At 41.0% G+C, this 24408-nt stretch overlaps 2 protein-coding genes across 4 annotated transcripts; one reads left to right on the top strand and one right to left on the bottom strand.

Moving 5' to 3' along the window:
* Positions 1-42: 42 nt before the first annotated feature.
* On the bottom strand, positions 43-14356 carry dbndd1 (dysbindin domain containing 1). The gene is made up of 4 exons (XM_020098613.2): positions 14161-14356; positions 10968-11111; positions 6738-6875; positions 43-1447 (listed from the first exon to the last, which is right to left on the bottom strand). The coding sequence occupies exons 1-4, from the start codon at positions 14189-14191 to the stop codon at positions 1293-1295; spliced, it is 468 nt and encodes a 155-aa protein (XP_019954172.1). The 5' UTR covers positions 14192-14356; the 3' UTR covers positions 43-1292.
* A 1790-nt stretch (positions 14357-16146) lies between these two features.
* Positions 16147-24408, top strand: mthfsd (methenyltetrahydrofolate synthetase domain containing). Of its 3 annotated transcripts, none has more exons than XM_020098916.2 (8): positions 16147-16329; positions 16491-16594; positions 17608-17721; positions 18218-18331; positions 18449-18539; positions 20168-20280; positions 20547-20672; positions 22474-24408. In XM_020098916.2, the coding sequence occupies exons 1-8, from the start codon at positions 16302-16304 to the stop codon at positions 23206-23208; spliced, it is 1425 nt and encodes a 474-aa protein (XP_019954475.2). In that variant the 5' UTR covers positions 16147-16301; the 3' UTR covers positions 23209-24408. The 3 variants fall into 3 exon arrangements, with proteins under 3 accessions (XP_019954475.2, XP_019954474.2, XP_069379253.1); XM_020098915.2 differs by lacking the exon at positions 17608-17721 and adding an exon at positions 17794-17907 and having other exon boundaries at positions 16160-16329; XM_069523152.1 differs by having other exon boundaries at positions 16178-16329; positions 17608-17907.

Genomic DNA, 24408 nt, shown 5'->3' with positions numbered 1-24408 from the left:
CACATTGGCTCTTTTAACTTGATCAGTCACACAAACACAGGCTTTTTTTTTCAAGACTTGTATTTATTCTTCTGTCATCCCTGTAGTCTCACATCTCCACAGTGCTGTGTCAGCACCATCCCCGTGTCGCAATTGATCCATTGTGTCAGAGTGTTCAGAATTATTGGCATGCCTGGTTTAGACAAGCTCAACGTGAGATAAATAAATCAAGAAATCAGCTGTTTCCCTTTGCTTCGAGGGATGAGAAATATTGCATTATAAAGTCAGATTTATCGGAGAAAAGATGATTACAAAAGTGTTGGCACTTTGTATTTTTTGGCATTCCTGCAAATGTGATACCTTCGTTCCCTTCAGCTCCAAGAACAATGGAATTTGGCTACCAACTGATTTTTGGATTGGCAACGAGTTATGCAGCTGTGACTGGCATTTTCTACAATTCTAAAAATCGAAATTTGATCTTAACAAAAGTCTGAGCTGCTACTTGGTCCGTTTATCATTTTAGTTATCTGCACCAAGTGCCAATAATTCTGGAGGGCACTGTAAATATGATTCAGTGAGACAAGTGCAATGTTTATATAGATTCATTTAAAATAACACAAATCCCTCAGTGATATGGAGATGGTCTGATCGATAGAAATTTGCCTCACTGAAACCCACTGTATAAGTCGCCTTATTTACAGGCAACAGAAAACCCTGTCATGTTATCAAGCAGCACATGAAGTAACGGCCTCAGCGTGATATTTAACAGCTTTATTGATATGTTGTTTTAGCTCATGTCCTGGTCTTTCAATGTGAACCCCAGTGTCTGAACGTCACATGGAAGATCTAGCTTCAGGCTGGGCTGGGGAGGCTACTGTTAGAGCCATTCTCAAATCTCCAGCCACTGTTTCCTACCCTGAGAGGCTGTGAGGATGGAGGTTACTCTGCTGACCTCATACCCTGTTATATCATTCAAAAACAAAACTGGAAAATCTTCTGGCAGCCCAGAGTGCATCGATAACCCCGTTGCATGAACATCACCATGACCGTGTGTGTTTGTGTGTGTGTGAGAGGAGAGGGAGAGAGGGGATTGTGTGTTGCACAGCTCAACATCTTTAGTTATAGGCCAGAGCACAGTGTCCAGAGTTCAACCCGAACTCGTCTATTCAGCACCATGAAACATTATGTGAGTGCACAGTGGCAGATGGGGGGGGGCCTCTCGGTCCACTTTGTGTTCCCCTTCTGGCTTCGTCTGTCTGGCTCGGGCTTTTTTCTCTCTCTGCGGTCCGGCCGGTTCACCACAGATGTTGTCGTCATGGTTGCTTGGGCCTCTCCAGCTTCATCAAGGGCTCGGCAGTGTCAGAGTCGCTGTGGTGTTTTCTCTCTCGTGGGGACTCGACTTTGCTGCAGCGCGTCCATGAGGGGGAGCGCATGTACCCACCTCTGGGCAGCACTGGCTGTTGGGAACCTGGGAACCAGACACACACAGTGACTGGTTACTAACATGAATCCAAAGTCTTGGCAGCAGACGTACAGTAAATACCTGCAACAATCAATGGATAGGCAGTATAGATGATGATTGGATGGATGGATGGAAAAAACTGTATACAAATATCTACCACACGTAATCTCACTGCAGTCACACAACTTGTGTTTTCACCATACAAAGAAACATATTTCTAGTTTTGTTGTTAGTGCCCCTTCACACCACTTGGTGGTGGTGTCCAACCAACAGAGACTACCACAAGGCAGCAGAGGGAAGAATGACTGACTGATAAAGAGTCGGCACCTCACTCCACCTTTCACTGCTCATATCAGTCGAATCTTGGCTGTCCTAAGTGAATGTTATACTCAGTACGTGGCTTATACATCTCCCCGAAGTCCCATCCATATCCTTACACACACTGGAGAGAGGAAGAGGAGGGGGAGGAGAGAAAGGACATATTGATCTTAGAAGATTGATGGCATCTCCGCTTGGTTTTAATGAGGAGGACAACAACAACATTCCTCAGCAGCACAAAGCAGTCTGCAGCATTGTGTGTCACAAACACTGACTGATGATGACTGGTTGTCTTAAAAGTATTATATAGATGCATATCTTCAATGTATTTGTATAGAGACATATTCATGTCTCTATAATGTACATATTTCTCTTTCATTGTGAGTGCAGATTGCTGTTGACCTGTTTGTACCCTGACATCTAATTAAAAAGACTGATGAACATGAATTCAGTAAAAACTAATTTGAGACACAGTGAGGAGTGTTAGCACATCTAAGAAGTAAATTAAGAACAAACCTTCCCACCGTATAAATAGATTTTCTGTTTTCTGTCTCTTCTTTGTGTCTGTTGCTCTCTCTCTCTCTGTCACATACACTGAATACCCTGAGCTATTTGGTGCTCTGCTGTGTTCCGTCTGTGCCTCTGGCGAGCAGCCATCCAGATTCTTCAGTCAGCGTGTTGCTGCATAACTTGTCTTTTTAGAAACACTAGACGCTGTGAAGGCACAGACCAAACATGCTGCAGAACACTATATGTTCATCAATGTGCACAAACACCCTCTTTCAGCCCATTATTTTGTGTGCATGCTCATCCTAGCACAACCCAACCAGTCTTTGTGGACTGGGGCCGGTATCAGACGCTGATATGGAATCTCATTAAAATCCTGCAGCGGCCCCAAAGGCAGCAAGTTGAGCTGGAGTCTGACCTTTCACATTCAAAGCAGTTTTTACAGAGGGACTATAAAGTGCAGTGTTAGGTTCCCTAAAGGATAAGTATCATATGAGACAGAAAGACGGGCTGAAACTTCCCAGCATGCTTCACTTCTACGTTCAAAGTGGAGACGTCACTGCAGGTTTTAGGGATAGGATACTCCTACTTTGACATCAATGACTAGGGCAGTTGTAGTTTTAATATCATACGTTTTTTTGGTGTGATTCCAACAGTTGTTTGGATTTGTTCCTCATTGTTCCTCTTTGCCCCGATACAACCTTTCCACCACATTTCACTGAAATCCATTCTGCAATTGTTGCTTGATATAGCCAACAAACAAATATCAATGAAAACATAACCCCCTCGGTGTGGTTAATGACATCATATTATTGATTGAGAGTGATACATGCTGTGGTCAGAAAAATCCATGGATGGACAACGACTTTAGTCAGTTTTAGTTTTTACTATTATTTTCTCATCAAATTTTTTTTGCCATAATTTCATCACTCCGTCATTCGTCCACTAAATACATCCTCGTCCAAATCCTTGAAACAACCCTCGCTAAAGCACTTGACCATGAAAACATCCACACAACATCAACACAATCGGTCATAGTTTGCAATGTCATCTGTTACTGCTCCAACAGCAAAGAATAGGAGGTGAAAGCTGCGCCTGTGGTAGTTTGTTGATGAAACTTTATGGTTCATCGAACTCATTTGAGCTTAAAAACAAAGAGCAAAGCAACTGGACAAAGTCAGCCTTTTGTTCAGTGTCTCTGGAGCTGCTCTAGAACGAGACGCTTGATGAAACATTGACTGTATGTTCACAGTATTCTAGATTCCAGCAGTGAAGTTCACTTCATCACGTTCACTAGTTTTGCTTGAAATATCCCTGAAATGATCAAATGTACATTTACTTTTCAAGCTGCAAATGGCTGAGAGTGAAGGGAGGGACATGGGAATGAAGAACAGGAAAATGGAAAACTGAGTAAACACAAACAAACAAGACACATGTATCTATAAATAATGCAGTGTCGTTCTGCGAATTATGAAAAGTGTGTAAATGGCTTTTGAAGGACTTTGTTTCTGCAGGGAAAAGTAAATTATTTAGGATCCTATTTAGTATGAACTCACTAACCCATCTCCTGTTCATCTCCTCTCTCTACTTCCTTTAACCTCTCCTTCAACTCATACCATGCCCTCCAAACACTCAGCAGTTTCCCACAGAGCCTAATGCTCATGCAGCTCAGCTATATAATACCTGACCCACATTTATAATGCAAACTTTGACATAAATTAGATAAAGTAAATACTATTTCTCCCCGACTCTGAAATCACTGGTGACCTTATGAGCAAATAAATCAATTATCTCTTCTGAAACTGCGTTTGTCACAATTCAGTTCACAGTATTTCAGGGTTATAGTTATAGCAGGGTTGTTCAAGACAAGAAAACTTACCCTGCATGAAATTACAAGGTTAAATAATGAGGGAGGTGGAGGAGAATACAGATGAAACAGAACAGCTGGTACATACAGCGGAGATTTGTGCAGTAAGTTGCTGTTTGGATAAGTCCTCTCTCTCTTTCTCTCTCTCTCACACACGCGCACACACACACACACACACACACACACACACACACACACACACACACACACACACACACACACACACACACACACACACTGCACACACACTGTACACTACAACAATTTTATCCACAATGACTTATGGCCACAAAACTGCTTCCCCATTCAGCCCTGGTGGTATTCAAACCACTGACCCTAGCAGTCCACATATTTAGACCATTTGTGTGTTGACACAGCTGAATGGATTTCAAGAGTAAATAAATCCTGTAAGCTTAGCTGATTACATTAAGTTGTTACATTTTTGACAGACAGTGATTCCTCAGCCTTTATTTTGTTGCCAGAGACCAGATCAGTTTTGTTTACTTGTTTCACAAGATATAGAATATGTTTTGTGAGGTCTCAGCCACCTTTAACTTGGACCTTTGACCACTATATTCAAATCGGTTCATCCATGAGTGCAACTGAACGGTTGTACCAAATCTGAAGAAATTATCTCAGGGTGTTCTTGAGATATCGTGTTCACAAGAAGGGGACACAACCTGAAAACATAAAACTGGCTGTTGCCGGCGTGGAGGCATAAAAACATTATGTAGAAACAGTCGTATTCCATGTTTTAAATAACTGCATCACTTTCCATGAATCTAATATAGATCTATAAGAAAAAAACCTGATAGCTTGTGTTAGTTAACTAAACTGATTCATAAAATGTGTCATCCTGTGCAATCTAATCTAATCATTGCAGAATGTTGTTCTCAGATGTAAGGCAGTGTGAATTCAATCATTTATCGTAACAGTGAAAACAGCTGTCCATATGATGACAGCAGGACTTTCTGATGATAAGCAGAGAGCAGAGCAGCAGATGTGAGGCCTTGGACAGGAATATACTGTTAAACCTGCTCACTGTGGGAACACGGATTCAATGTGTAGAAAACTGTTATTAAGAGTTATTATTATCTACTAACCTGTTGTTTGAGGAAAACATATTCAAAAATAGATCAAATTCTCTCAGATAGAATTTTGGTACATGTGTTTAATCATTGTTGAGTGATGCAGAAGGCAGAAGATTTACTAATATGCATCAAATCTGAGAAAGCTTGAATCAAATTGATGTTTGGATTAATGTAAGTTACCAACCAACCAATCAATCAGCAGACCAAACACCCACTCACCAAGCCAACCCACCTACCAACCACCCAACCAACCATCCATCCATAAATCCATCCATCCATCCATACTGTCTATCTATCTATCTATTTATCTATCTAACTTAAGGTTGCAGTTTAAATATATATGTCTGAGGCTACAGTTATATTAGCACTAGCAGCGTTATGGGTGTACATAAGAAATGTGAAATACTGCCTGACATTTTTCTCATCTAATCTTGAAACTAAGGTTTTATGAAGAAACAAATCCTGTCTTGCAAGTAAGCTACGCCTCTGCACTAAATGCTGCAACCATCCTCAATTTACATGATTGGCTGTGGAGATGGAGACAGCAGCATGCAGTACAGATGGTCCACTGGGATCATAACTCACACCTAACAAACTGTGCTGTGATATGGACCATTAGTATTAAAAGGAAAACAGATAGGAGGAGGTAGGGAGAGGAGGATGTTGAAGAAAGGTGAAAAGCAACGTGTGGAAAGATTTTGTCTTCATTTTTTGAAATGGTGTACAGAGTTAGTTAGCCTTACCTCTACAACCTACTGCTGTGACACACATGCAGAGTGAACTGTCTCATTAGTATGCATGCATGTGCACGACGCCCATATTGTGAATTTGAACGACTTGGGTGTAGCTGCAGTGTAATCCCATCTCAACACCACATGTGTTTATTTCCTCTCTTGTTTTGCAGAATGAAATCATTTTCATGATGTTAATGTTATCACAGTTATTACTAGTGCACGGTGACTGCATTAAAAGTGTTTTAAATTTAGGGCCATGGCACTGCGAAAGCTTCATGTCACATTTCATAATATATATATATACGACTCCCTTTTTCAGATCTGCCTGCTCTTACAGATCATTGACTTAAAACACACTCACACTCTAATTGTTTTATGTTTTACTTTTCAGAAGATTGCAAAACAATCATGTGAGCAAAGGTAGCAGATTAAAATCTGTGCAAAGGTTACAGATTCGAAGAGCTGTTTGCACACTGACAACACATTTCCTGTGTTAATACATCAGCAGTCTGTTGCCAACGATATGTATAAACACAGTGTTTACATATTTGTGCCTTAGTAGCTGATAATTCAATCAATATGGCATGCAGTGTTTTTCTACATAATCCTTGAGTGAGTCAAAGTGCTGTTTTATTTCTATTTGTTACACTCGTTTAGGTTTAAATCCATCCATCCATCTATTATTTACTATTCTCTACACCCCTTATATTTTCAGGGTCAGGGTCAATCCCAGCTGAAGGGTTAGATATATATGTATTTACAGTTTTACCAGGTCCTACCTGTTGGGAACTCGTTGTGGTTTTCCTCATCAGAGTCAGCAAACACTTCAGCCAGTTCCTGGTCAGACATGTCAGTCAGCTCAGTCAGGTCCAAGAGGTCAAAGTGCACCTCCAATGAAGATACACTACTCAGTGGTTCTATGAGGCAGAGAGAGAGAACAACACCATGCTTTCATTCTGGAGGGAAGTTGAGAGATTAAAATGATTTTTGCCAACAGAATATATATTTTTTTTTGTGGTGGGGGAAAAACTGCTTCTGTTATGGACACGATATGTTGCTCTTGAATATCGATGGTGCTCATAATCAGATCAATGGCTTTCTTCAATCTGCTGCTGAACTTGTTCTGTAGTCAGAGACTTAGTGACTGAAGAATTGAAACACGTGTAGGACTTTGTGCAACTGAAAATAGCCACTTCTTAAATGCACTGTGAGCTCCATTTTCTCCTGGGTGTGCTGCACATGTTCATTTCTGCACACACCTCTGACTCTTTAGCGGGCAGGCCTCTCTGCTGCTGCATTAATCAGGGTTAGCATCACGTACGATGTGCATCAACGTGCCAGCCTGTGCATTCCAATCAGGCTGCCACCAACGGTGAAATTTTAATATAAATGTAAAGCAAAATTTATTCAAAGATTCTGTAAAACTTAAAATAAAGCCTTGCAGGGGTCCAAGAATATCTGCTTGTATCAGCATCCACCAGGTCAGGAGCTAACTGTGTGTAACAGAGCTGAACTGATCTTGCATTATTGTGAGAAAAATGTTTGGACACTTCACTAAGGGAGATGGATGTGTGTTTGTATTTCCTAATGTATCAGTGGATACTGGGCTGCCATGCAACATCAACTCTGAACGTGTGATGGGCTATGTGACAGATTGAAAGCTGTTTTTGTCTGGTGTTATTTTCAGGCGATGCCTTAGGCTAAAAGAAGCCGCTGCTCTTTGTCTGCTCCCACATTTGATTCCCTGCGTCACCCTCCTGATAGAGTGCATATTGAATTGAGAAGGGCTGATCATCATGCTGAAGCGTTGATAGGTCAGGGTGTCGTGATTGAAATATGAGTGAAAATACTTATCACCAGAAATGCCAGGAGACAAGTGGGATAACATTTTAAGGAAGCAGGGACAGTGAGAGAATACAAATAAGAAATGAGCACTGAGCATTAGGGATCTTTAAAGGTGAGATGAGATGAGATGAGATGAGATGAGATGAGATGAGATGAGATGAGATGAGATAAGGTTAGGTTAGGTAAGGTAAGATAAGATAAGATGAGATAAGATAAGATAAGATAAGATAAGATGAGAATAGATGAGATGAGATGATATAAAGAAAAGTAATGTAAGTTAAGATAAGATAAGATAAGATGAGAATAGATGAGATAAGGTAAGGTAAGGTAAGGTAAGGCTTTTCTGTCTGAAGCCTGAAAGTGGTTGTTTATATTCAATGCAGAAGCACTGCAAAATGCAATGTGGTGACAAGCATCATTTACAATCTGCTCTTTTATTGACTTTATATTTTTCATTTGTTCAGAATGCTTCGTGATCTTTTTTTACTTTCCCATCAGGCGGCAAGCAGACCCCTTTTTTCCAAGAAGAGTGATGGAAGTTGAGGCAGTGAAACAGGGAGGCAGGAAAATGTGGAGGAGGAGATGGAGACAAGAGAGAGAAAGGCAGGGAGAGATGAAACGAGGTAAGAATGAAAAATACAGTAACAAAGAGGATAAGATGGAGAAAATAGATGAGAAAAGATGGCAGGCGTTTTGTAAGAGGTAACGTTCCCTACATTATTTTCTTATTTTGAACTGGTTATATGATTATTTCTACTCTACTGCCCTTGTTTCTACCGCCTCACCCCCCATCTCCCATCTTCCTTCTCCCACACCCTCTCTCCTTGAATAATTGATCAGTGCGTTTTCTCTCCCAGGCAGAAACAACTGCCTCCATCTGAAAAGCCAGTCAGGGGAGGAATGAGACGTCAGCAGGGACCGCTGGCAATGGAGAATTCACACTTAGACGAAAAACAGAGGACTTTGTGTCTGAGGCAGATGAATGATGTAAACTAGCACTTCTTAAAGCAAACATACAGCCTGGTTCCTGTATTCCTGCTTGACACCTCTTCACTTTTTTAAGCATGTCCTTAATCCTACTGTCTTTAATGTGTGTGAAATAAAGATCCTTTGATTTAGAAAATCACACGAATAAAAAATTATTGTTTGCATGCTCTTGATTTGAAGTGCTTTCATTTTCAGCCCTATTCTTCCCTTTCCTCTCTCTTCACTCATAAAAGTACAGATGGATTAACTGCCGGAACAAAGGATATAGGGAGGGAGGGCAGGAAGGAGGAGTTAACATTTGGGAGAAAAGGAATAAGGGAGCAGAGAGGAGGTGCCTTGCATGTCAGTGTGTAATGACTAGAGTGTAATCCCCTTCCCACTCTCCTGGCTCCGTCAGAGCTCTGAGGTCAACAATGCAGCCTGAACAGCTTCATCATAATGATGATGTCTGTGGCTCAGCCAGGGAGGGAAACATAATAAACACACTTCCAGTTATTTTCTGTTGCAGTGTTTGTTAATCAACAGATAAATAATTCAAGGCTTCAATGCAAATCTATCAAAATGTCACCCAACTCTTGTGGAGTACATCCTCATACCTTTTACACCAACCTGGTGAAATGCAAATAAGGTGAAATATATTGGTAAACCAATAAAGCAAGGTTCCAGTGGAAAAGAGTGGCATGACCTGATTTAACAACAGCTGCACTTATTATTTGAATCCAAAATTTCAATTCCACCTTTTCAATTCAATGCTATCAATGTATAGCACTGAATCATAACATGCATCATCTCAAGGCACTTTACATTTTAAAGTTGACACCTTAACAATTATAGAGAAACCCAACAGTTCCCACAATGAGAAGGCACTTTGGTGACTGAGAGACAAAACTCCCTCATTAACTGGAGGAACTGAACCAGACTCAATGTGTGCGGCCATCTCATTACTATTATTATCATTATTTTAATGATCATCATTATAGTTAAGTCGTGTAAAATCTGGATCCTGCAGCTCTGGTGTCAGAGAGAGAGAGAGAGAGAGAGCACATTTACCCATTGCAAATTCTCTAACCTGCAGTTTTATATGCATTTCTATTTATCTGTATTGATTTTCATAAAATCAGTTGCAGAAAACCAACAACCTACTAACTCAGGAGCAACTGTGGTCTCCTGTCAGAAGATAAAACAGCAGCACAAGGAAGGTAATGTTAAAGAAAGTGAAAAAAAAATAAAAATCCCGGATGCACCCCCTCACCTGGATCCACACCAAAACTTACCACATCCTTCCACCGAGTTTCATGGTAATCTGTCTGGCTGCTTTTGCATAATCTTGCTTCCAAACCAACCAACGAACAAACAAGAGACATGGCTTTTGGAGGTAATATCTCCATTATCTCCAAAATGTGAAAAGAGGGTAAATGATGGAATTGATCTCTTGTTATCTTTCGATGATGCTGAATGAGGAAGAGGGACGATCATTTTATTGAAATCTTGTCTCCTCAGGACAGAATTTTCCAGCTCTGAGTAAATACTTTAACCACCAATGGTTTTTCATGATGTTGGACTTGGCTTGTCTTTCTTTAACTTTCTTGCCACATACTAGTAGCTGACCTGCCAGGTAGCATGGCTGTAGCGGGTCACATTAGCTCTGGATGAGCTGTCTCTGAAAAAAGTGTTGGGTTAGTGGAGCAGATAAAGGCTGCCTTGTCACCCATGTAGCCCCAGTATCCGTGTTTCTATGCCCTGGGCTCTGAGTCTGGCACATACAGGGAAGCCTCTGTGTGGGACCGATGTACAATGAGGCCTTTCAACCAAGGCTAAGCTGCAGCAGCCTCTGGGACTGTGGGACCTGAATACCTAAAGTACGCAGTGATCATTCAGCGGGTTTCAAGATCACTGGAGATCTACCTAGAGGATGTCGACTGTAGCTAATGCATAAATGACCTTCAGGCCTAAGCTATGAGATTCATTAAGAGTTAGATTGATCCAGTATCGTGAGTGTTAACAGAAGCAGGATATCGTCTGTCGTCTTTCCTTATCTCCTTCTTGCTGAACTCGACTCTTGCTATTGATTACCTTGCTTGTGGCATTTTCCACCAATAATTACCCCACCTCTTTACCACTAATGAATATTCAACACTGTTAATAACTCTCTCTCTTCCTATTTTCCTAGTACTCACGTCTCTTCTCAGTGATGTGCAGAAGGCTCGCAGTGTGCCCCGACAGGCTGCCCTCCTCCTCCCCTGCTGCGTTCTGGAACAAGTCCTTGGATAGATCGGCTGAGCTGGAGGGCTTCAGCAGCTTCTGGATGTCTTTATTGGGCTCTATTGACACCGAAAAAGAGAGGGAGGGGAGTCAAGGGTGGTGCTAATGGGTTTTCCATAGAAGATTACATTAGCCTATTTACTTTACTGCAGATCTGAGGTCCAGATATAACCCAGGATAATTATAAGTATGGAAAGAAATCGATGTCTGTCCATCATGATCTGTGATTATCCTCCCTGTGTGTTTTCCCACTCAGTAACCAAATCAAAACCTTACAGTAACCCTCAACTTTCCACAGTGGAGAAGGGGTTAGCACCCTCACTTGGAATGGGACCTTTATGGGGGCGGCTGTGGCTGAGGGGAGAGAGCAGTCGTCCTCTAAGAAGGTTGGCTCCGGCTAACCCCTGCATCACTTGGAGAATAAGGTATAGATATTTGACAGATGGAGGGAGTTTCTAAATATGTTTGTCCTTTTTAAAATACTTTCTTTAGAACACTCATAATATATATATATATATCAGTCTTTACACTCACACTGGTTTACATGACTGTTGGCAGACATCTTTCTTAACAGTCATCACAGTTACTATTATTTCTATGAAGAAAATGTTTTCTAGGAGCCTGGCCGTGCTCTTCACTCAAGCCAAAACTGAAAAACATCTCAAACATTCATTCAAAATAGAAAACCTTGTCCACGCAGGCTGTTGAACACAGACTGTCTGAAAATAGAAAGCACTTTAAATAGCATCTCTCCAAATGTAAGAGTGTGCATAAACATTAACTTTGTTAAACCTGATCAAGAATGAATCTTCAACTGTTTGACGCAGCTGGAGTGAGCAAAGAGGCATGAATCCTCAAAATTAGAAATAGCAAACATTTTCAAACGAGGCTATATAATATGATGGCAGACAAACTTGTACAATTATAAAAATGACATTTAAAAAATACAAGAAAAGGGACAACATTTGTTAAGATGTCAGCAGTGAGCATGCATATGAAAGCATGCAGATTGGATAAAAGCAGAGTGGGAGTACAGCATGGCTTCCTGAGGAGCCTCACCAGATGGCTGGTACCAATTCTACTTGCAATATGTTCCCAAACATTTTAATTTCTCATTTCAAATGAAAAGTGTGTTAAATCCAAGGCCAGGCCTAATTAGCGATACGTTTTGATTTCAGCCGGAGAAGCTCATTGCTTGTTTGATCAATGTGCCCGGCGAGGAGCATTACCTCTGTTGTTATAATGAAATGTTCAGTCAATATCTAGACTGTCTGCCAGCACCGCATGGTTTCCCCTCTGCATCACCTTCCTCAGCAAACACTTATAGTAGAGAATGATTACTTAACAGTGTTACAGGCCTTTTCTTTATGGTTTCACTGTATATCACATTGGGCTGCATGGTGATGAAGTGATTATCACTGTTGCCACAAAGTAAGATGGTTCTTGGTTTGAATTCCCAATAGATTTTTGGGAGTTTGCATGTTCTCTCCGTGCCTATACGTGGGTTTTATATACTCTGGCTTCTTCCCACATTTCAAACACATTAGATTGAGGATTAGATTTATTAGTAGGTGTGAGCGTAAGTGTATATGACTGTTTGTCTCTGAATGTCGTGCCATACACTGATGACCTGTCCGGGGTGAACACCACCTTTTGTCCACATTGGCTGACTTAAAGGAGAAGCAGTATAGCTGTATGAATGGATGTGACAACAGATGTACACACCTTCCAAGACGTGCTTGTATTAAAACTTGGGATGATAAAAATAAATCTCTCAAGAGTGCCTGTGTATCTATACTGGCTCTCACAGAGAGAAGAAAAAGTGCATCCCAGTAAGTCGCGGTATTATCTGCATGGAAAAGAAGGACAAGTTTACACAGATGGCCTGATTCAGCTGCCACCTGCTGAGCTGACAGTAACGAAGCTCGAGTAAACCATGAGCATACAAGACAGCACCTGGAAAGGACAGTCCACTATGGCACATGTGCCCTCTGCAGGCTAACGGCTATGGCCCTGTACTGAGCTGTCAGCCATGACTGCATGTGAATCAGTCATACACAGACAGCCGGAGGGGGAGAGAGAGAGGTGTGTGAGAAAATGAGGTTCTGTACATTTGCCAAAAGTTGATTCAAACTCAGTGTCTCGGTTCAATAAATCAATTTCACTGTGTAGCTCAGACAGAATCATTGTCCCAAGTCAACACCCTTTTCGCCAAGTCATTGTGCTGCTTGTTGATTTATCTCTCTCTTCCTACATCCTTCAACTGTTTATCATGTTTTTGGTGCATTTATATCAATATTCATGCTAATGCTGTATCAGACTAGCTGCTGTGTCCGAACGCTTGCTGTCACATTTAGTGACCCCTTTCTATAATACATCATAATAATGATGTCCCCTCTAATTAAATCTTATCCTAATAAACAAATTATATTCTAGTTTGTCATGGGCAGGTCATTCAGGCCATGGCTCAGAAACCATATGGCATATAAACTTTCATAATGGAAAAATGAAAAAAAATGCAAATCGCAAATTAAACTGATTTAAGAGGCATTTTTCTAACTGCAAGGAAGCAATAAAGAGATATTATAATTGTGGTGGAATGCACACTGTGGGCTGAGAGGAAATATGCCCTATTACTGCTTTGCGAGATTCATTTTTATTTATCAAGGCAAATGTTGTTATCCGTCAGAGCACGGGCCGGACAGATGACTATGGCTGACTATACTTTGCATAGTTGCATAGTTAAATTATCAGCCCTCTCAGTGTTTAGCTGTTACAGGACAAAAGAAGCACTGAGGCATTGTACAGTGTCACTACACACAGCACAGGCTTCACACACAAAAGCCATATACATCCACTGTTGCATTCTATCAGTCCAGCTTTTGTATGGTTGATCTTCATTGTGTGTATATAAAAAAAATACCTGCAGATTGGATGTATTATTTTTGCAGGAACTGTTCACAAAATGCTTCCCATATTGCAAACATTATGAAAGAGAGACACATGGAATTAACAGCACAAGTCATGCACAAGGCAGATACCCCCTAAAACAACCATGCATGGTGTAATGTGACACAGGGAAAAGAAAGAATAGAAAATGGCTCTTACCTGGGCTCCCTGCCCCTCCCTGTGCCTCCATGCAGCTTAGCAGAGAGTGTCCTGCTGTTCACCACACCAGCATCGGAGAGTGCAGGAGACAGACAGGGAGGGAAGAAAAGATAGGCAGGGGAGGCTGTGTCTGCCTGTGTGTGTGTGTGTGTGTGTGTGTGTGTGTGTGTGCATATGAGGGGGAAAAGCAAGGGTGGGTAGACACAGCCAGACCCCAGCTTTCAAAAGACTGCTCCTACTCCTCCTCCTTCTTCTTCTTCTTCTTCTTCTTTTATATTGTCCTCTGTGGTTCAATATTTCCCAAACAGGTGATGTTGGTTTCTTCACCTGCTCCTCATCATCAGAGATGTGTGTGTCTTTGTGTGTGTGTGATAGAAAAAATGCACCAGCTCACTGGGGCCTGAGGTCTGCAAACAGCCACATCCCTGCAAACAATTTCTGAGCCACTTGGTGTAGTGAGCACAGCATTGTGACGCTTGGCTTGGTATGTACAGAATACACAGAGAGCGATCCTGAGCGAGGGAGGGTGAGGGAGCATGGAGGGAGAGAGAGAGAGATAGAGGGTGGGGGGCAGAGAGGGAGAGGGAGGGTGAAGCTGGCAGTCTGCCCAGGCTGAAAGAGAAATGGGGTGTCAGGGCGGGTTATGGAAAACTGCAGGGGGTATGTGTGTGTGTGTGTGTAATTTGTTTTTGTTACCTTTTCCAGTATAAACAGTCACCTTGTTAGGACCAGTGGACCTCATGGGGACCACAGCCTGATCTTAATGAAGCAAAACTTGATTTTTGAGGTTCTGGTTCAGGTTAGTTGTAAGATGTGAATTGTGGTTAGGTTAAGGTTAAAGTTAGGAATCAGTTGATCATGGCTCAGGTGAGGGTACAAGGTTTTGCTTAGCTGTCCACAATGAATGGGAGTCAGTGCAAAGTCCTAACAAGGATAGCAGGCTAGAAGCTTGCTAGAAGAGATCGCCCCCTAGTGGCGCAATCTGACCCTCACAGGTAATAATGAGATTATGTCAGTCATGCCAGAAAGTCACCACAAACCATAAACCACACATAATCAACAGATTAGATGAACGGTGAACTGTCTCCTCCAATGTCATACTTCTTTATATAAAATGAAAATAGAAATTTAAACAATTTTCCAGTAACAAAAGGATTATCAGCAGGTCCCAAATTAAACAATATTGATTATTGATCTGCTTGTATCGAGTGCCCACCAGAGGATTGGTAATTTTCTCAACACCAGAAGAATAAATGTCAAACTATTCTTGTTCCTCTGGCTTTCTGTCTTCTTATCTACAGCTACTTCAAAACTAACACATCCTCTGTAATTTCACTGCCAAACTCTGACCTTGTGGAAAACAGAACTGGAGCACCACAGGAACTTTCATGTGGTGATTTCAAGAAGGTAAAATACATTGTGTAGAGATGAGTTGTTTTTTAATGGGACTAAATGTGAATTCAGTGTCCAGATTACAGACATATCATGGCTTTGATTTTGACCAGCACGCCTTTGGCAACTGCTGTTTTCTTAAAATTTCAAACTAGGCTCCGTTTTATAGTAATAATGTATGGAGACTGTTCACCGCTGTACATTTCCAGCAAATTTCCCCACTGTGGGACTAATAACGGATTATTTTATTTTATCTTATCTTATCTAACTCAGAGCCAAGTACTGCTTCCCCTCATTTTAACATTAGACCACTTGGTCACTAACCTTAAATTATGCTTCTTATGTTTTAAACATAATAATAATAATAATAATAACTTTAAAACAAAGATACAAAGTGCTTCACAACACAAAATAAGAGAGCAAGAAAATAGAACATTATAAAATAATCATATATAACAGGGGTATCATCTAGGATTGTTTTATTTTGTCATATTGTGTTGTTATCTTTTTTTGTCATGTTATTTCATGTTGTGTTATCGAACCTAAAAGTTTTTAAATCCTGCATCTCTAATCCCGCCCTCTGCTTCGCGTTTTGTAAAGGCTGGTCCTCCCGGGCCGCCGTAGCAGTGATAAACACTGACAGCAGCTGTTGCCTCAGTATCATGTTACCGAGCTCACATGTGAGCTTTGACTCTGTGATGTGCAGCACAGACCTGAACTAGACAATCATCTGAACCACCAACAACACGATGGAGCCTGCTATCACCATAAACCCCGGTACGTTCCATCGCCACATGCTCTGTTTTGTCGTTTGAAACGAGTCGACACGTGTCGCAGAGGAGCAGACGTAAATGTTTGTACCTCAGTTGACGCCGTGTCCTGCTTCAGTTTAGTACAAATGTGTTTCAGATGTTAAACCTGCGGTGTTTTGTGCTCAGGAGCGTCGAAGTGGGACATCCGCCAGCGAGTGTGGGACTACATCGAGGAGAAGAACCTGGCCAACTTCCCGAGGCCTGTTCACAACAGGATCCCCAACTTCAAGGCAGGTTGAGCCCATTCCTCCTGAGAGACACGTGACACTGAACAGTTCACTTAGATTCACAGTCACACTGATGTCAACACTGTGGATGTGTCCTTCATTCAGACTGGAGTCACACAGGCTGATCTGCCCAGTCTGACTTCTGCCGTTTATGTGGAGACCACGTGGAAACTGGAAATTAAGACGTCACACCACAAACATGATTTCCAGATGTTAAAACAGACATTTAACATGACGTTAATTAAAATGAGACAGACTACACAACTAGACTTGGAGAACAGTAGTATTTAATGGTATTTTATAGATTTTTATATCAGTATTTTATGTTAATATTATGCTTAAGTGTATTTAGTGGAATATGAAAGCTTTTATCAAAGAGCCTAATACTGTATCATATTTACAATCATTTAAACAAAGCAACTGTTTATCGGTCGTGACAAACTCTTAACCAATGATAATGCTCACAATAATAAGAACATTACATTTATTTGTATAGCGTCTTGGTATATATTTGGGAAAGTATATGAGCATGTTAGTATCAACGTTAACATTACTTTTATGGACGTAAATATGTTGCACCACTCTTACAATTAGTATGGCTGGTAATCCTCACCAAGACCAGTCTCTTTATGAAACCACATTTAAATTCACTGGGTCTGTTTGGATCCAAACTGCACAGATTCTTTTTTTTGTTTCAAGTTCCATGAATTATTCTCTGATGAATCAACAAGTATTGAACTGTTGGATCAGCTTCCTGATCCACATCCAGATTTCATTGGTTCTTTCTTTAGTCACATTGCATCCATCGAAGTTTCGTGGTAATCTGTCCAGTACTTGTTTGCATAACTCTACTAACAGACAAACAAATGCAGTTGAAAATATAACTCTTAACAGAGCTAATAATGGCACCAGTGTATGCACAGCAGCTTTTTACTGATTGTGTTGGATTGCCAAAGACTAATTTCCCTGCTATCTGTACATCCATGCATCTCTTCTGCTGTGCACTTAATGGCCAGGGTGCCAGTCAAGCATGCGACAGGCTTGCAGACCTGCAGGAGTTCAAGTCCAGCCAGACAGTCAAAGTAAACCCAGACACCCCCCAGAAGCAGGCGCGCTTTGTCACACTGGAAGTAAGTGAACTGTGTTTGTGTGTATATATGTGAATGTCATCAGCTGTTGTGCCCTCCTCTCCTTGCATCCAGGGTGCCTTCACAGCCTGTGCCAAGGTGTCTGAGCTGCAGGAGTTCACCGACACACCTGAGGTGAAGGTGGATCCTGATAAACCTCTGGAGGGGGCCCGGCTGGCAGTGCTGCAGGTAGCACTGCATTATGGGAAAAAGCTCAGAGAAGCACGGAGTTTAAAGCTGTACAGCAGATTTAAGCTTTCTTATCTGCTTTGTGACAATGTCAATTCGACCCACATGTAGGGGATTAAATTGGACATTCATTATTTGTTATAGAAAATCATCGACATTGACATTTCAGGCACATCTATACTTTGCATCTGCTGAATTTGAATCTACTTTATTTTTTATTTTTACCATCATTCACTGAATTACTTCTCATCTGCACTTGTGTTGAATTACTGCAAATGTCTGGTGGATCATTTTTGGATAATCTCTGCAGGCTCAGAAAACTTTACTGGTCCCGACTCCTCGTCTTCGTACTGGTCTTTTCAACAAGATTACTCCTCCTCAGGGGGCCAACAAAGAACAGCTACGCATATGCTCTTCCTCTCAGGTTTGAACTCATTTTGATTTTCCTCCAGATTTTCTTTTTCTGATTCATAAACCGCAAACATTTAATCTGTTTCAATTTGTTTTATCTCTCTCCATCTGTTCTGCCCTCCTCCTTCAGGGGGTGAGAGACTTCAGTGTGCCCGTTGGCCTTGATGCAAAGGTGAAGGTCGATCTGGTGGTGGTTGGCTCGGTGGCGGTGTCGGAAAAAGGTAACGGGTAGTCGGCATTTCCACCAAGGTTTCACCACCTCAACTTACCAATTCAATGAAATACTGCAAGCTGAAACATGCTACCAATTTGACCTTTAAATGGGAGTGGCACAGTGGTGCAGGGGTTAGCACTGTCACCTCACAGCAAGAAGGGTCCTTAGTTTGAATCCCAGATCCTTTAGGAGTTTGCATGCTCTCCCTGTGTCTGTCCCACAGTCCAAGGACATGCAGATTAGATTAAGCGGAGACTCTAAATTGACTGTAGATGTAAATGAGGGTGAATAGTTTGTCTGTGATACGCTACAGGATGAGCGGTGTAGATAATGCATGGATCACTTAATAATAATAATAATAATAATAACAAACTTTAGTATATAACCCCTTTTAAAAGACCATTAGAAAGTGCTTCACAAGAGACATTAAGATTTAAGGCAAACAATGTTAGGGCAGAAATATAAGAGAAACAATAATACATATGATAAGAGTCAAATAAAATACAATAATACATTCTAAATTTATTAAAAGAATCAAATAGATCTACTGAGTATAAATACATGTATTTATGTAAATTATAACATACATTTAATTATGATAGATCAATAGTACTATTAGAGTTTTCACCATACAGATTTATTTCACTTTAAGTTTAGTGGTATAACTCTGTGAGAAGCAGAATCATCAGCATGTTAATAGTGTGTAATTTGTAATATACTGTCGTGGTGCAGTAAATGTGACAATGACTGAACATTCACTGTAATTAGAACCTGACTCTGATAAACTAGAACTTTGTCAATTTGACATTAAATGTTCTAAGGGTTGTTTAATACACTGTGGAAAATGACATTTTGAAGGGACAGGTTGAAGTCGTGTTGAGGCGGGTGTAGCACTGAGACGTCCCGTCAGAGAGATTTGAGGAGGAACACGTATGAAAATGGGGCAGATGTGTGTAATCAGATCCATTTTGCTCCTTGTGAGTTCTGCTGTGTTCTTACCACTCTTCAGAAATTGTCTCATCACTCACAATGCATTTTGGTTTTCATCAAAATGCCTGGAGATAACTGGGGCTGTGCTCCAGTGGAACAGACATGTTTACCATAATGCATACATTTCCAAACAGCTCCAAGTGAAAGCTGCCACATGGTTCTCATAAAGGCTTTGTTGCACTGGGTTCATCCATGTTCCCACCAGACTCCATTTAATGAAGTTATTTTCATAAATTGAAAACATTACAACAGCTGCCTTTTACATGTCAGTGTGTTATAATTCAGTCCAGTTTTTATATTCAATTCTTTTTCTTTGCACTATTTTTTGAACATGTTGAACATAGTGCAGATGTTGCTACTTTCAGCTTCATACACATGAAGTGAATCTGTGACACTGGTCGAGAGAAAATACTCTGTTGCGCCTGCAAGGTAGACAACGCATAGTCAGGAAAGAAGAAGGGAAAAAGTAAGGTACTTGTTGTGATAAAGTGATTATATCTACACAATGTAAGTGAATAGACAAATGCAAATATCAGGGTAGAATCTCTGGACCATACCACAGCTCTATCTCAAGTGTGCAGTGTTACTCTCTGTATCTAAAGACCAGATTTTAAAACATTTCCATGGCCTCTGCTCCTCTTGCAGGTTTTCGGATTGGAAAGGGAGAGGGCTACGCTGACTTGGAGTATGGCATGATGGTTTCAATGGGAGCTGTGAATGAGTCAACTGTGGTGGTTACTGTCGTTCACGACTGCCAGGTCAGTGGACTCTACTAAACAAACTTGTTTTTTCAAAAAGTTGTTTTATCGAACCAGTTTTTTTGTTGTAAACATGACATAGCCTTAAAAACGTTGAAAAACAAGTCTTCAATTCACACAGACATGAGTACAGTAATATTTCGAAGTTAATAGCTAAATGTAATTTTCCAAGAAATCCTTATTTCAAAGAACAGAAGTCTATCTTAAATGTTCAAACTGTTGAACACATCAACCAGTCAGGGCTAATGTGTATATTTGTGCTTCAGGTGGTGGACATACCAGAGGAGCTAATAGAAAGTCATGACCTGACTGTGGACTATATCCTCACACCCACCAGAGTTATCAAAACAAATTGCCAGTCACCCAAGCCACAGGGAATCATCTGGACCAAGGTACATTTAAGCCACTTGTCTTTGTTGTGTTATGTGCTACTGTAAATTTACAAGATGGTTATTTCACAGTGGATTCATATGGGAACCATAGTAACCAAAGAGGTCAGTCGCCAAATAGAATGCCCAAAGCAGAGATAGAAAAAAGGTGTCTTGAAAAATGCACAAGATCATAAAGTTAAATGGCTGCCTTTACAAAGTTAAAGCCAACCCTAACCCATCGTAGTCAATCATTTAGTGTTATGGTCCTTAAATGTGGAGCAGTTGTATTTGATGTGTAAAAGTATGCAAACACATTCATATGTACAATGTTATATAATACATGAAATAAGAATTTCTTGTACATAATTTAATAACATGTAAAATCATACAAATCTTAGAATCTGAACCATTATGTCAACTGAAGTCCACACATGTTTAACAACGGACAGAAGCAGACGTATAGAAGCCAAATAAAATTGTAGAAATGAAAAGTAGCTTTGTCACAGGTGTAAGCAATGAAACGATTGATGGCTGAATTCAATTTAGCTGCTGTAATTGCCGGGTCCTGGTGTTGTGCATGTGTTCACACTGACACTGAGACAGTTTCTCTTTAAAGGCTCTTCTACATTTTAGACCCTCTGATTTGGATTTAACTAAACCTTTCTGTTATTTGGGGTTTATGTGAACATACAGGTACATTTACATCATTTAAACACTGATCGTGCGTGGTGTTGAAATGAATCAGTATTGGGTTGAACACAAAAACAAAATGATGCCACTGAAAACACAACCTGTCTGACAGCAGATCATTTTGTTAATTGAGTGTATGTTTTATAGTGTGGAGCAGTTTCAGGTGTCTTCTAATCTGATTAAGGAGCAGCCTACACATCTTTATGACTAGTGGCTTTATACAGAGATGCTCCTATAAAAAAGTGCTTCTCTTTGGAGACATTGCCCTCTAATGGACATTATACCACACTGCAGCAGAGGACTCTTAAATTCAGTCTGTTCACTTTTTAAGCAGGCATAATGTTAATAATACTAATAATTAATAATGTATTTTTTAATATAAAGTACTTTATATACAGTGTATATAGTGCATATGAAGTAAATAACCAGCTATAAAACACAAAAGTGAAAATCATCCAGACAAAAATGGCCCCAAAAAATATCAGCTGTGTGGGTGTAGTTTTAAAACTTCATCTTAAAACCTAATCTTTCTCTTTAGTGAACCTGAGTGTTAATCTGCTTCTGATTGTCTGACACTGGCAGAGAGAAACCATGTGTTTTTCCACCTGATAATTTGTCTTTAATTGGACATTGTGTGGTATTATTCCTATCATGTGGAGAGTTGGTGTGTTACCTCTGGGTTTCCTTCAGACACGCATGTAAGTAAACAGGACCCAGTGACCTCACAGGCAGGAAGGCCATGTCTGATCATCAAAGCCGCCCTCTGCCCAGCCAGCTCGGCTCTGCTGGGGCAGGGGAACGACGGGTCAAGCAGGCCAGTGTAAAAACAATAGCCCCGTATATCCTTTACAGGACTGGTCAGCATCAAAGGCTGCCGAAACCCTTTAAGACCCAACAAATCAAGAGGAGTCTTTATTTTTAACTGCCTGGGAAATGTAATGTCCTGCTACTATTAAGAAAGTTATTACTGTAGCATGGGCTGGGAGCAGGATGGAATAATGGCAATTATTTTGTCAGCTTTCCCCATTGTTATTAATTTAAGTCATTCATAGGTATGCAGCAGTGGCTCTGAGCAGGGCTGACACCCCTCTCCTTTCAGACTCACTGAGCCTGTCCATTTTTGTGTCTTCAGCTGGACACTGAAAAGCTGGAGAAGATCCCCATCCTGAAGGAACTGCGTGCTCTGGAGGAACTGGATGGAAAGGATGTAACGCTGGGGGCGGTGCCTGCTGCTGCAGAGCCTGGTGTTCATGCCGGTCAACCCAAAAGACAAACCAGGAGGAGGCCAAGGCAGAACATGCAGCAGGATCCTGAGTGGGAATCCAAACAGGAGAGAAGAGCAGAGGGAGAACAGAAAGCCAGACTGCGTCCAGCTAGAGTGAGGAAAGAAAGCAGAGGAGATGGCAGGAGAGAGGATGAGGGAGAAGTTGGGGAGAGAGGAAAGGGAAAAAGTGGATGGAGGGAGAAGGGCCCAGAGGAAAGGGGAGGCGAATTCGTGTCTCAGCGTAAGCTCCCCCCGAGTGTGACCACAGTTTACCTGGGGGGGATCCCTGCAGGGATACGTGTTAGTGAGCTGAAAACTGCCCTCAGAGAGAGGGAGGCCGCTCCACTGAGGCTCACCTGGCAGGGAGCTCAACACAGGGCCTTCCTTGACTACAGCGACCCCCAGATTGCGGAGCAGGCCCTGGAGGCTCTGCAGGGCCTCAGTCTGAATGGTCACAGTCTGCAGGCTGAGCTGGCCAAGAGCCAACGAGGGGGGAAGAGGTCCGGACAGTCCAATAGGAGTCCAAGATCATCAGGGGCTGAGAAACCGAAAGCGGAATCAACAGATAGCCAGGGTGACGCAGCTGAAAAGACTGAGCAGTAATAACACAGGGCCAGGAAGTATTAAGGATGGTGCAACACAACACCTTCACAAGAGTTAAGCTGGGTTTTTAATTTTTCTAGATTTATTTACAAGAGGACCTCATTTCTATAAAAAAAAACGTTCAACACAGACAGCGAAAGTGAAAATATGTGAAACTGTCATGCAGCAGCAATATATAAAAGTGTACCTGCTGAATTGCAGCATCAATGTATTTCACTAGAATATTTTGTTCATACTTAACCAACTCACCTGAGTGCCTCGTTGTATTCACACACACACTTGGTCTGTGTCCCGAGAGCCCTCATTTCCTTTTTTTCTGTAATTCTTTGAAAAAGACTTCCTCTCTTTTATTTCCACAACCAGCGATCAGTAGTGCCTCTAAAGTCATGTTGCAGACCTGTTTGTCTTATTTTTATGAAAATCAATACATTTAATTGAGGCCATCAAAGAAGAGCCAGACAGTTTTTGTTGCAGGTACTGCCACCATGTGGCCACTTACTCAATTTTTATAGCCCTGATAATGCCTGGCTCATGGGGCATGGTGGTGAAAATAAAAAAATATATTTTGTACTTTTGTACTATTCATATACAGTATATCTAAATATACCACCGTTTTTGAGCACAAAGATTTTGAATTGACCATGACCTTTCTATTCAACTTTTTTCAGCATTTGACACAAATTGCCATAAATCACAAGCAGTTTCAACCAAATGTAGAGGATGGGAATACACCTGCAACACTTCAGGCTACCTCCTAATTTGAGTAAAGCAATATAATGCATTTAAATAGCCATAATTTAACTGTGCAATTTTTTTTTTACTTGTTCATGCACATTAGTCAGAATTTAGGGATAATCTAAAAATAAACATGATTTTCTATGCATATTATAATAATATCTCAAGCTATTTAATTTTATTTGAGAAGAAAGCATTTGGAGGATTGTAAAGAGTCGAAGCGCCTTGATTTTTGTTTTCTGTGCTTTCGACTTGAGTTACTTTTCAGTGTGTGCATTCAAGCAGTGATTTGTACCGTTATTGATAAAAATGTCTTCATGACTGCTTAGTTACCATTAGTTTGAAAATGGTGCCTGTGTCACCTTTCATTAGAGGAGAGATGTACGTGGCTGCACTGTTACAATCTTCATGTTTCTGTTTGTAGCATTACACAGTAACGCTCTGCACTAAAGAGTTTGACTGTAA

The sequence above is a fragment of the Paralichthys olivaceus genome, chromosome 1 (genome assembly GCF_024713975.1).
Source record: "Paralichthys olivaceus isolate ysfri-2021 chromosome 1, ASM2471397v2, whole genome shotgun sequence".
Lineage (NCBI taxonomy): Eukaryota > Metazoa > Chordata > Actinopteri > Pleuronectiformes > Paralichthyidae > Paralichthys > Paralichthys olivaceus.
Note: the sequence above shows the minus strand (reverse complement) of the source record. Positions and strands in the feature narration are given on the sequence as shown.

Excerpts from the sequence above, each read along its gene's own strand:
- dbndd1 (XM_020098613.2), bottom strand. The coding sequence starts at position 14,191 with ATGGAGGCACAGGGAGGGGCAGGGAGCCCAG. Across the intron at positions 11,112-14,160 it reads GGGAGGGGCAGGGAGCCCAG|AGCCCAATAAAGACATCCAG; the intron begins GTAAGAGCCATT and ends CGGTGTCAATAG. Across the intron at positions 6,876-10,967 it reads GCACATCACTGAGAAGAGAC|AACCACTGAGTAGTGTATCT; the intron begins GTGAGTACTAGG and ends TCTGCCTCATAG.
- mthfsd (XM_020098916.2), top strand. The coding sequence starts at position 16,302 with ATGGAGCCTGCTATCACCATAAACCCCG. Across the intron at positions 16,330-16,490 it reads TGCTATCACCATAAACCCCG|GAGCGTCGAAGTGGGACATC; the intron begins GTACGTTCCATC and ends TTTTGTGCTCAG. Across the intron at positions 16,595-17,607 it reads ACAGGATCCCCAACTTCAAG|GGTGCCAGTCAAGCATGCGA; the intron begins GCAGGTTGAGCC and ends CTTAATGGCCAG.